At 40.8% G+C, this 13,351-nt stretch overlaps 1 protein-coding gene across 1 annotated transcript; it reads left to right on the top strand.

The window, feature by feature from the left end:
* The first annotated feature begins 1,044 nt into the window (after positions 1-1,044).
* On the top strand, positions 1,045-7,743 carry LOC108424728 (3-mercaptopyruvate sulfurtransferase-like). The gene is made up of 2 exons (XM_017692922.2): positions 1,045-1,782; positions 4,528-7,743. The coding sequence occupies exons 1-2, from the start codon at positions 1,197-1,199 to the stop codon at positions 4,824-4,826; spliced, it is 885 nt and encodes a 294-aa protein (XP_017548411.1). The 5' UTR covers positions 1,045-1,196; the 3' UTR covers positions 4,827-7,743.
* Positions 7,744-13,351: the final 5,608 nt, after the last annotated feature.

The raw sequence follows: 13,351 nt of genomic DNA on the forward strand, positions 1-13,351 counted from the left end.
TGATGTGTTAATGGCAGTGCCACCTTAAAGTTCCACCTAACAGTCTGTGCATCCTTTAATTTCGTCCTATGTTAATTGAAGTTCCCCCTTAAATATATTGTTATGCTAGTAGATCTTCCACCTTAAAATTAATATGTTAATAGCAGTTCCACCTTAAATTTAATGCCATGTTAATTGAAGTTACACCTTAAATTCAGTGCCATCTTAAATTTAGTGCTATGTTCATTGACGTTCTACCTTAATTTCTGTTCCAAGTTGAATTTTGTAAAATGTTGATAGCAGTTCCACCTTAAATTTATTGTCATGCTAGTTGAAGTTCCACCTTAAAATTCAGTGCTACGTAAGTGCAATTCCACCTTAACAAAATCACTATGTGTGCTGGAACTGCTGAGCATTAGGCTCTGTGGACATTGAGCTCCGTGCGGGGTTTGTATGTTGTGTGGAGAGAGGGACGCATTGTGACATCATGTCTGGCATGCTGCCAACATTCCGCCCATTCATTCCCTATGGGAAAAAAATCTAGTTTGAACGCTAATATTCCGAAAACCGTATGTCGGATCGCTTAGAAAAGCACAAGCAGCCTAATCGGGAATAGGCCCTACGATCCTGCGAAGTTTCGTGGCTCTAGCTCGAAAACTGTGGGACGAGAAACATTTTATATTTTGAGGGTAGAATAATAATAACAAGAAGATTACGAAGAACAGTAAGTTCTTTTTCAAGCCAACTTAATAACGACACTTGCTGCTGTGATATTATTATTGCTATTATTTATTACGTAATTACGTAAGTACGTAATTATTAAAATTTTAGGGACAGTTTCCAGTATTATGCAGTATTTCCTAATATAAGTACCTATCGAAATGTGTTGTACTGTCTAATTCAGTTTTTGGTCTAGCTCAGGAGAAGCTTTTACTCTGACCTATTTGTACTACTGAACTTTCTTAAGTCGCTCTGGATAAGAGAGGCTGCTAAACGCTGTAAATGCGTCAAGGCCCCACTCCTGTAGAAGCTCCGCCCCTCTCCTGTGATGTTAATGTTGTTGTAGTAACTCTGCAGTGGCCAGTGTGCGCTCTGCTCTCGGGTAACGCCCCCTCTGCGCTCCTGCAGTCTGAATGAAGTGTCAGAGGGCGCGTGTATGAAAGTCAGAGGAGCTTTCGTTCTCAGCCGCAGTCTCTCTGTGTATCTCCTCCACTCCGATGTCTTTCCTGACCAAAGCGCTCGTTTCTGCCCGGTGGCTCTCCGAGGCGCTGCGGGCGCGCGGCTCCACCGTGCGCGTGCTGGATGCCTCGTGGTTCCTGCCGAAACTCGGCCGAGATGCCAAGAGCGAGTTCAGATCCCGCCACATCCCGGGCGCCTCCTTCTTCGACCTGGACAGATGCAGCGACCGCAGCTCGCCGATGGACCACATGTTGCCGCCGGCCTTCGCCTTCGCCGACTTCGGGAGCAGGCTGGGCGTGACCCCCGGCTCTCACGTGGTCGTGTACGACCGTAGCGAGCACGGCGCTTTCTCGTCCCCGCGCGCCTGGTGGATGTTCCGTGTGTTCGGCCACTCGGACGTGTCCGTGCTGGACGGCGGTCTGCAGGCTTGGATCAGAGACGGACAGCCGGTGGAGGAGGGCAAGGCCCGGAAGCACGAGCCTACAGAGTTCACCGCCACGCTGAACCGCGCGTGGGTCAAGACGTACCAGGACATCCTAGACAACGTGGAGACCAAGGAGTTCCAGCTGGTGGACGCGCGGCCTGCCGGGAGATTCAGAGGCACTGACCCGGAGCCCAGAGACAGTAAGGCCCCGTCCCAGTTTCACCATTACATCCCTAGTCTGCAAGGGTTTAAAGGGGAGCTCCACCAATTTTTCTAAATTTGTGCATAATTAAATCATTAAGATGTAAACAACATCACTTAGAATGGTTTGATGTGAAATGTTCTGGGAGAGGATTGTTCTCAGTGGTGCTGATAGAAGCCAGACATCTGAAGAGTTTACTACCTCTAGAAGCTAATTCACAGAAAGTTGCTACTTTAAATATTCATGAATATGCTGCCTGATGCCTGGGACATTTAAATTTGTTCAGGGTGGAGGGATACATTCAGGATGCACTAAGGCAAAATAGTACCCAAAGAGATCTTTTTTTCTTCTTCTTCAGATTTTCCACTTTTTACCTTTATCAACATTACATATAATAAACCAGAAGACACATGAAGGTCTGCTGGTCATGTAGGATAACAAATAAAATGGCTATGTTTGTTCTGTAGACGTTGTGACCCCTGGGTCCTATCACCACTACTGTAAAGAAATCAGTCTGTTAATTTCTCTACAGTGAACTATTTCACATGAAAGTACTCTAAATGACTATGTCCATATTTCAACAATTATGCAGAAATTTTGAAAAATGACTGGAATTCCCCTCTAAGGCAGGGGTATATGCTTTTGGAAGCCTTCGTATAGCACTGTTTTGAGTCCTCTGCTTAGACACACCTGATTCAAGTATAACCTTTTTCCATAGACTATAACAGATGGCTCTCAAAGGCATAATAACAGATCAGTCTCAAAGGCACAGTAACAAATCAGCATGTTGAATTGTAAAGAATAAATAGAGGTTATAAAATGGTAATGGAAAAAAATTAAAATCAAGTAAAATGTAGGATATGCACCTATTGAATGAGTGACATCACAGCTTTAGTTGCTCTACACCAGGGATGCACAACTTTGGTCCTGCAGGGCTAGTGTCCAGCAAAATGTGGTACTTCCCCTACTCAACCACAACTGCTTAATCATTGTAATTAACAGAGGAGTTGAATCAGATGTGTTTGAGCATGGAAATCACCAAAATATGCTGGACACTTAAACTGTTGAAGACAAATAGCATGTTAGGATGGTGAATCTGTGCTGTCACAATGAACCAAATGAATTATGATATTCTTTACAATTACATTTATGATGCAAAAGTATGTATTGCTGTTGTCGCAAGAAAAACGTGTATCTCAATTTTTTCAAATTTTTCAGTTTTTGGCAGAATTTGAAAACGCCATTATTTATTTTAGAATGGATAGACAAAAAAAAAGACCCAAAATGACTTAGGAAAAAGTCTGGTTACATTAACTTACATTAAAATTAATGTGTGTTTTTCCTTCTCCTGTAAACTTACTATTTTAGAGATACAAAGTTTTCTTCTGACAACAGCGATATACCATATTCTCAAAGTCAAACGCTACATGCCTCCAGAATTATGAGCTACCACTGCAGATTATGGCATGCTCATCTTTAGACACAACGTCTGCCTTCTGAGGATATCTTAAGACCTTACAAAAATCTGGATGTTTTAGTTTCTGAAGGAAGCTGAAAAAAGGGTGACTGCGTGTTTATTTAGAAGCCTGTTTAGGAAGTTGGAAGACATTTGAGAATCAGTTCCATTTTAGCCCTTCGCATTTAGTTCCTTTTTCATTTTGGGTTTAAATCCATTATGCTGTGTGGGTTGAGCTCCTGGGCTCTGGAACTTTAGCATCTTGTTTTAGACCCATCAGATCCTAAAAAGTGAAGAATAGCGTCTAATAAACTTCAGTGCCCCTGCAGTTCCATGAAGAACTATAGAGGACTCAGTACTTTCGGAGATGATGGAGTAGATAAAGGTCACAGATGAAAACAGACGTCCAAAGTTTCTAGTCATATCTGTTGGATCTTCTCAATACATGCTGGTTTTGCTCTCCCTCCATCTCAGTATTATCAGTCAGTGAGTTAATGTTACACATGTGCCTTATCTTTAATTGTATACAGTGTTGGTCCGCATGCTGTGCTTGCATTGTCTGTTCACCGTGTGCATACGTGCTGTTGCGCACCAGCATAGTGAGTCCAGGGGTCAAGCCTCTCAGCGTGCTGATCTACGGTCAGCGTTTGATTTTCCGGGGGGGGTGGGGGGGGGGGGGGGTTTAACAGTGTTAAACTTTGATCAGCAGTTGCAGCCGGGAGGGGTTTAAACTTTTGATCAGCAGTCTAGGGGGTTGGAGGGCTAGTGTTTATGTGATTAGAATGCTTTATAGCCTAAGGGCCCCCAGAAGGCTGGAGTTCAGTTTGATCATTTATGTACACGGAGTCCACTTAAGTCATTGACCAGGGGCCTAACTTTCAAAGTTTCAGCATCATAAAATCTAACAAACTGAGACACAGTTAACTTGTTTGAGAGGGAACAGTGGCCAGAGTGTAACTGCTGCTTCATTTAAGGTGGAACGAAAGATTTGAACAAGAAGCAGCCGAATAAGAACAAACCTAAGCCTAGAAATAAATACATGAATCATTTAGTGGACTTTTGTTGGGCCCACAGGGTGTGAGAAAACAAGCTTGACATGGGTTTATTTATAGATTGTTCAGTTTTGTTTTTATTTTGCACAATAGAAACGTTGTTGTTATAATACAACAACGTATGATACAGCCTGTATTTGTATCGGGGACCTATAAGGTATATTGTGCGGGGGACAAATTGCGGGTATTTCTAACTGTCCTTAATTTTTCTTCTTTTCTTATGTGCATGTCTCAGACACTGAACCCGGCCACATCCCCGGCTCCATCAACATCCCTTTCACTACTTTTCTGGCTCCCTCTGGCATGTTTCTTCCTCTGGATCAGCTGAGGGCCGTATTCCAGCAGGCCGGAGTGGACCTGCAGCGACCGCTGTGCGTGACCTGCGGCTCGGCCATCACCGCGTGCCTCGCTGCCCTGGCGGCCCACCAGTGCGGCCATTCAGACGTTTCGGTGTATGACGGAGGCTGGATGGAGTGGTACACACGAGCTGCTCCTGAGCTTGTGATCTCAGAGGGTCGAGGGAAACACCTGTGATGGACTGAGAGAAGTGCTCAGTGGGTATGAGCTTAATGGATGTCTCAGTTTACTGCTTTTCTACAAATGAGGTGCTGGTGCTGATACCAAGGAAACGGTTTTAGGTGACCGTTCGGCCAAAAGTCGATTTATACAGTTGACCCCAAATATAGTCGATCAACTGAGATGTGTTTGGTGTCAGAAGCTTAGCAGTATAGCTGCAGAGATAATGTAGCAAACAAGTAATGGGAGCAAAGAGCAACCAGTTACCATTGTTCAAACATGTTGAGATCATCACACTGGATTCAAGCTGTGCTGAGTAATCTCAGATAGACTTATGTGTAAGGTTTCTGACACTCTTTGACATATAAAAATGGACAAAATATCAACACAACTCAGATGTCAACATGGATGCTGCTGCTGTTTTTAGCTATACAATGTACTTTTTGCTAACAGCAAAGCAAAAGAAGCAAACTTCAGACACCTAACATGTCTTGGCTGATCGAGAAACTGTAAGTATGATTTCTGGCGAATTTTTTTCTTTAAGAACCAGGTAAGCATTGGTATGAAGTTTGGCCTTTCCAGCCAGACGATGGCACATGAGAACCTTGAAACTCTCTTTTATACAACCTGAAAACTCATTCCTTCTTCTTTGTGTCTTCTAAGCATTTAAAAGCTCTAGAAGCTAAGAAAAGCTCTGAAAGCTAAACGTAGCCCGAAAAATGGTTTTGTTCATAGATGACTATTTATAGATGGAGCTGCAGAACCCAGTGCCTTCTGCACCTCACTGCCTCCAACCTTTGAACCAAAGAACAGAGATTATAGGGCTGTCCCTCAGTGTTTTCTGTCTTATCTCTCTCTTTTTTTGCCCCTCTGTCTATGTCTCTCTATCTTGATTGTTTCATTAACATTCAATTGTAATTAGATTAGTCTTTATTGACATTGAAAGCAGTGGCTCAGCAAAAGATCAAAGATTCTTCCACTTACCTCAGATGGTGCCTAAATTCTAATCTACGAAGTTAACATTGCTTACGAACAGTAGTAGTCACCCAAATCTTTTTATTTTGGAGAACAGGTGTTGCACCGAATTCTGTCCCACTCTTCACAGATTTGCACATGTATGGTTGCTGCAGATTACGTTTGCAACTTGTATTGTTTATTTTTGAACTAACTGTTGAATCTTAAAATTTGAGTTGAAGATCTATTTAACAGAAATGGTGATTGTAATGTCTGTATGCCTGTGAGCAGTAAGGTTTTGTTCATTTTTTAAGTGAGCAGTAAGTCATACTGTGTCCTAAACCACATCGGGAGGCCTGTATAACCTTATTGAAGACCTGGTTGAGGTTTGAGCACATTGAGAAAACTTTTGGGGATGTATTTACAGAAAAGATTTGGGTGACTATTGAGTTCTAGTGTTTGTTGGCAATGTTGGCCTCATAGCTACAGTAGCAAAATTTGGACACCAAACACATCTTGGCTGATCAACTATACCTGGAGAAAGTGGAAAATTGTGTTAAATATATTTTATATCAGAACATTCCAAGTGGTGAAGCCTTAAGTTCAACTTGATTCAAATGTGCACATCATTTCCACAGGAATTAAATGTTTTACACCAATACAGTTTTTCCTAAAGTAAATAAACTGAAAAATAAACTTGTGTTGATTCCCTGTATTTTATTTCTGTGGAATGATGGGCACATTCACATCAACTAAATTTGGTGCATCAGTTATTTTCAGTGCAATTACACTAAATAATGTGTGAAGTATTAAAGATCCTGAGAAATTACAGGACAATCCTGTCAAGAAAGGGCTACAACCTTAGTTAGATAAAAGTGACTAGTTACTAAATAGACCTTCTCATATGAAGAATAATTTGATTAAATCTTTTATCACAAATCAGTTTATTTGAAAATGTAATCTTTCTTAATGGGCATATATTGTGGAAAATGTTCCTCACTTTCTTGAAATAAGAATTTGATGTAGGATGTAAACAACATCTCAAAACAAACAGTTCACTGCCCACTCCATACAGTCTGTATATAGAAACTGGGCTGCAAAAACCGCCTGTTTTGAATTCAATGTTTCTATGACGTCACAGAAATAAACACATTTACTAATACGTCTATTCAGCCCAAAGCCGTTTAGCCCTGCCCATTCATGTTCAGTTATAAGGAGTGTTTCAGCCTGGGCTGCTTTTTGATTGGCTGTTTGGTATTGTGCCTCAATCAGAATAGATCTAATTCACATTTACAACTTAAAGGCACAAAACCAAAACCAACCTGTTTACTTGAAAGGGATGTAAAATGGTCAGCCTATAATGATTTGCTACTACTTTTGCTACATAAACCCTCACAAATGTTCTAAATGGACCTGGGAAAAAATAAAAAGCAAGACAAATGTAGGATATGGACCTCTTAATATCCTAATTTTCTTATTTGCTGCTTTTATGTCACACCATTCAGTCGTTTAATAAAAAGCAACACCACCAGCTAGATTTCAAACCAGAATTGTCCCAGTATTATCATAACAGATGACTTAGGCATTAACACTTTGTTCTGGGGTTCTTGGTATGAAATGAAAATGAACTAATGTACTGTATGAGTAATGCAGTGGTGCTTTCTCCTGTGAGGTGTGGTTCAAGCTGTATCTTAAAGTGCCTTCCTACTGAGCATTCAGTAATTGGTGTAGCAGGACCACCCAGACCACCCCCCTCTACAGGGATGATAACAGGGTTCAGTGTGTTATCTTCCTCAGGAACATGTACAGGCCTTACGAGATACCAGCCATTGAAGTGGGAGCACCCTGTTCACACATACGCACACACACACACCCACCCAAAACAGTTTTCACCTGCAAATGTTGCACATGTTATCTTGGATACAATTTCAGACTGTGTGTATATGCAAACTGTTTGAATAAAACCCTTTGTATTTATTAATTTGTTGTCAAGACAGTCCTTCAGCATTCCATTGCAGTTCAGCTGTAGTCCGGTTACTAGTTGAGACTGTATGTATAATTGATCTGAACTGATTCCTTCTTTTGAGCAAACGACAGTTTATCTTGGAAGGAGTGGCCCCCCAGGGTAAGATGGGCATCATACCCCAGGGGGGCTTCTCCCTTCTTATTTTCTGTCCTGATTAAACAATGTGACCAGATCTAACCTTGACACATTTACTGAAGGACTAATAATTCTAAGTTTCATCTGCATCACTGCATATAAAGCACTTTTTTACAACAGGTGTCACAAAGCAGCTTTACAAATCCAGGTCCAATCCCCCTGTGAGTGTCACCAATGGCTCCCTAAGAACAAGAGGAATAAACCTTGAGAGGAACCAAGACTCAAAAAGGGAACCCATCCTCCTCTGGTTAACACCAGATAGCAAACAATAACAGCAGAAAATAAGATTTGACCATTAGTATAAGACACAGAAAAGGGGGAAAGGCAGAAGAAGCAACGTCTATGATTAAATAGTTGGCGTCTGTGCAGCAGCGGTATCATCAGGAGGGTCAGTGGTGTGCAGGTGAGGTTTGCAAAGCACTGTATTAGTGATCTATACATTCACATCCAATTGGGAAAGAAAAGTTTGGTTAGATTCCCCTGCCTGGGCAAGCAGCCTACGCTATACAATACGTCTTGGGCAAAACTCCTAACGCTACTTTGGCCCACCTGTGTAAAGATGACAAGAGAGTAAGCTGCTCTGGAAAAGAGTGTCTGCCAAATGTTATAAATGATTGTGACTGTTAAGTTTGATTTTCATCAGAAAGTGTGCTGAATATCTAGTATATGTGTTGAACTGCTGGTTAGTCTGAATGCTACTGTGTTATGCAGGTATGTTTTAGATTCCTCCTGTTTCATGAAAATGTTTACTTCAAAAGTAAATGTGTTCGTTATGCTTCAGCAGTTAAATTGTCTAGATTATGTGTCATAATTCCAGTGATCATTCAGTTTGTGTAGCCAGATCCATTTCACCACTGAGGCAGCTGCATCAAACATTTGTTCATACCGCAGGCCTGCTCAATTGCATGTTTGATTTTACTGAATTTAATAGCCTGGCATAACAGTGGTGATGTACTTCTGTACTGTTAACCTCTCTCTGCAGGCCCTCTAGTGGCCATAGTGGCCATTCTGCTGGCAGAATGGAAATCAATAATTATATTATTAAATCAGATGCTTTTATTACTGCAACCAAATACATTGGTTACATTAAAAAACTACAATCTTAATAATAATAATAATAATAATAATAATAATAATAATAATACCACCATTAAATGAATGTACATATCCTTATGCAGGTAGTAGAATCATAGCAACTGCTTAATAATTTTCTGTAAAGAGATATTTTATGGTATAAATGGATCGAGGCTTTCATTTTAGAAATGTAATTTGGGTTAGTCTTTTAATTTGATTAACAGCTCCAGTCCCCCACGACACATAACTTTGTGTTTTCACTGCTTTAACACCTCAATAAGGACTGATTATCATTTAGGTGATACAAAACTGTGGGGGGGCCCAGAACTGGAGTAGTAATGCACACTAAAGCATTTTCTAAAAAATTCAGCACTTTTAACTGGACATGAAACACAGCAACCATGCAGTGATCAGCTGTGTCCACAAGAGGGCGGCGTGTCGTTTAATGCAGCTCAGTAAGCCTCATTAGAAGACTTCATTTCCTTAAAGCTTCAGAGTGCAGTCAGAACGAGAGCGCAGGGAGAGCACAGCTTGGACACAGGTCATTTATAACTTTGGGGGAAAACCGGGTCAGAGTTGTGATTGCTGGTGTATTAACTGTGGTCTGTGGTCTATTAAAATGAGAAATGGCAGTCGTTTGTGTGAAGTTCACAGCGCTGAGTAGGGGCTCTCCTAGAATTCTTAGACAGAACCCATCGTTCAGGAATCAGCAATAAAAACCAGCACTGGGGGTATAAAGTGACATGTCACAGTAAAGTGACTGCCTAATCCTGAAATGAAGTCGTATCAGAGGACTTGTAGAGAGGAGAGTTCCCACTCTGCAATGTCTCGCTGTTTTCTGAAACGCTAGAGGGCGCTCCTGAGTGAGTTCAAAATGAATAGTTTGATATGGAGCATTTGAGCAAAATCATAGTTTATCATTTATAAATGCTTAAACATTTTTAATGCAAAAGAATTTAATTATTTCCTGAACACTGAATAGCATAAAACAGCTTTTAAACTCTGTGGGAGTGGCCAGGCTCCTCATAAACTGGCTCTGGTAGTGTAACACATCACTGCTTAAATTGCCCTTGGTCGCCACCTAGTGGCCATTCCAGTGGAATCCAGTGGGATGCTCAGGGATTTTTTAATTAATATAATGAAATCAAAAGTTTGGACCAATATACCAGAGATAGGTGTTGCATTCTGGCTACCATCGGGGGAGATGGATGCCTGATAATGGTGAATCTTACATTACTGTAATGAATCTCATGATTCAGCCACTATCCATCCATCCATTTTCTAAACCGCTTCTCCGTCAGGGTCGCGGGGGATTCAGCCACTAATGCAAAAGAAACTGCCTCATATCAACAGACGTGCTGACTGACTCTCTCTCTGTGGTAGACAGTGCCAAGCAAGCTCTATCACATAGCAAACTATTGCTATGACTGTGATGCACAGTGCAGACTTTGGAAAATGAACTAGGTTTGAAAACAGTCTGATGTTCTTCACAGATGTTAGCTAGCACAGTTTGCTATCTGAGGCTGAACCCAGTGAAGTGCAGGGTCAAAACAAACACTGACTCAGTTCATCGGTAGATTTATGGAGACATGCTAATAGGATGACACGAAAGCTGGTTTTAGTCAGGAGCTTCATTGCACTTCCCTCTTTTATTCAGCCCATATCATTCAGCGGCGCCACCTCTGGTCTGTGCGTGTGCGTGGTGGGCTACGTGCAGAGCGCACACATGTGGGCAGGTTGTGAGACAGGTAGGTAGAGGGCAGGTAGGCCTGAGGTTTTTACAGTCCACTTGATTTATGACTACTGTTGGGATGTAAAGAGTATTTCAAGAAATAGAACAAAAAATCTTTGTAAAATAAAGCACCTACTCCATCTTTAAGGACTGTACGTGTTTTAGTAGACATACATATTTCCTCAGGTTGACGTAACCGAAGTAAATTAATGGATTAAATACAGATTAACTTTTACATATATAATCTTTGATGAAACCACAGATGACTGTACTTTTTAAAACTGCAATGTGGTTTTCTAAAACGGGGTGAAAACGGCAACTCGTGCTGAAAAGAAAAGGAAACCGAGATGACAGCTGCTTCATGGAAAGGCCCACAGTGAACGGAGGGGAATTTATTTCAAGATCCTTTGCTTGAAACTCACTTCCTGTTGTGTAATGACGCTGTGTAGAAATGATGACGGAACGTTACGCTGAAGCGCTTCTTAGAACAGAGTCAGAATTATCACACGGATCGTCGTTCCAGAGGATGTGACTACGAGTTACATGAACATTGATTGTAAGAAACCAAAGTGTTTGATTGAAAACCCAGCCAGAGGTTTACTTCACATTCAGCTCCTCTGAACTGTGAAGAAGTGCAGTTTCAAAGAAATGGCTGAGATTAGAAATACAATTGAGTTTTGGAAACTGACTGTCCAGAATTCCTGATTCTGTTATGGAACGAGTCAAGGAAAAGTTACAGTTTGGGATTGGTTTGGCATTTGATATTTTTGAGGTAGTTTTGATCTGTGGTAACAAACCAAAAATCACCAATACTAGTAGATAAAGGTGGGCTTTTGAAAAATCTCTGGCTTCCTGTCGAATGGTCTTCAAGTGTTTCTTCAAAGGATGCTTTAAAAAGCCTGCTGGTGTGAAAAATGCACTGGTAAAGTCAGTTGAGTTTGGGTCATGAACATCAAAAACACGTCTATAATAATGCATATTTCTGCCAATGCCCCTATGGAACTCTAGTAATATGTTAGCGCTACGCTAATGGCAATTCTCCTGAACATTTTTGGATTAAACAAGCTTTTAAAGACATGTTTTATTTAAATCTAACATACATATTAACATGCATTTCACATTGTATCAGTGACTCTTTCAGTAGAGTCCAGAAACAGAGCTTTTCCATTTCTAACTGAAACCCGGTTAAACTACAGCTCATATTCATAGTGACTGATGCAACGAAAGAGAGTATTACTACAGCAATTGTGGAGTTTACATATAGCAAGCATGATTCTATTAAATAAAAATGAATAACAAGTAACAGATTTTTGTATTTCACAGATATTTTTAGGGTTTCTTTGAATGTCTAGAAAGTTCTCCACACAACGTTATAAAGATTTCTGTAACACTCATTTCACTGAAGCCAACTTTTTCTACAAAGACTCATGTAAGTATCATCTAGAAGTTCTTCATAATGAAACAAACATGTCTTCAAATCAGCTTAATCACATCTCAACACTTGATTCATCAAAACCAGAGTGTTGTGAGGTGTCATCAATGGCTGCGGATGGAAACTAGATGCAGTTTTGCAGTCATTTCTGTCAGCTAACTAAAATAGTTACTGAGATTCTAATACTCTCCCCAAACTGTGCTTATAAGCCTTATGGTAAGTACAGATACCACTCATTTGCTTTCAATTCAATACCGATTATGTCCCATTCGCAATACCTATACTGATGATTTTGGTACATATAAATAGTTAAAATCTTTGTGATTTCTGGTCTACGTTGTTAAATAATTAAGAAATGTACTAACTCAGATTTCTTTACAGTGGTGGTGATATGAACTAGGGCTTGTGATGGCTACAATACAAAAATAGCCTTTTTCTTTGCTGATAAAAATGACCAGTAAACATTCACATGTCTGATATTTTATATGTAAAGTTTATAATTGGAAAAGAAATCACAGTGGACCTCCCTGCATGTACCTCCCCACCCTGAATGGATTTTAAAAAATGAATTTTAGATGATCTAACTTTTAGAAGCATTGAACACTTTAGATGTCTGGTTCCCATCACCACCACTGTAAAAAATCCTGACTCAGTAAGCTTCTCTAGAACTGAGCATTTCACAAACCACTTTGAATAACTCTGTTAATGTCTTACCCGCTCATTTTTTAAAAAAATCATTCTTTATTGTATCTTTCTTGTCTATCATCTTAATATCATCACTTCTCTCTGTCCTAAATTAAACTGCAGTTAAGTGACCCTTATTAGTCCCACAACGGGGAAATTTCGCCTCCACATTTAACCCATCCATGAAGTGAAACAACACACACACACACACACACACACACACACACACACACACACACACACACACACACACACAAGGGGGCAGTGAGCACACTTACCTGGAGCGGTGGGCAGCACCCAGGAAGCAGTTGGGGGTTAGGTGTCTTGCTCAAGGGCACCTCAGTCACAGACTGTTGGCTCTGGGGATCGAACCTGCAACCTTCCGGTCACAGGGCCAGCTCCCTAACCTCTAGCCCACGACTGGCCCCGCTGACTATCCTCAAGAACCATTCTAAAATAGAAGGTCTAGTACTTCCATTATTGTCTTTATCCTCATGAGGAGTGAA

This window comes from Pygocentrus nattereri, chromosome 30 (assembly GCF_015220715.1).
Source record: "Pygocentrus nattereri isolate fPygNat1 chromosome 30, fPygNat1.pri, whole genome shotgun sequence".
Classification (NCBI taxonomy): Eukaryota; Metazoa; Chordata; class Actinopteri; order Characiformes; family Serrasalmidae; genus Pygocentrus; species Pygocentrus nattereri.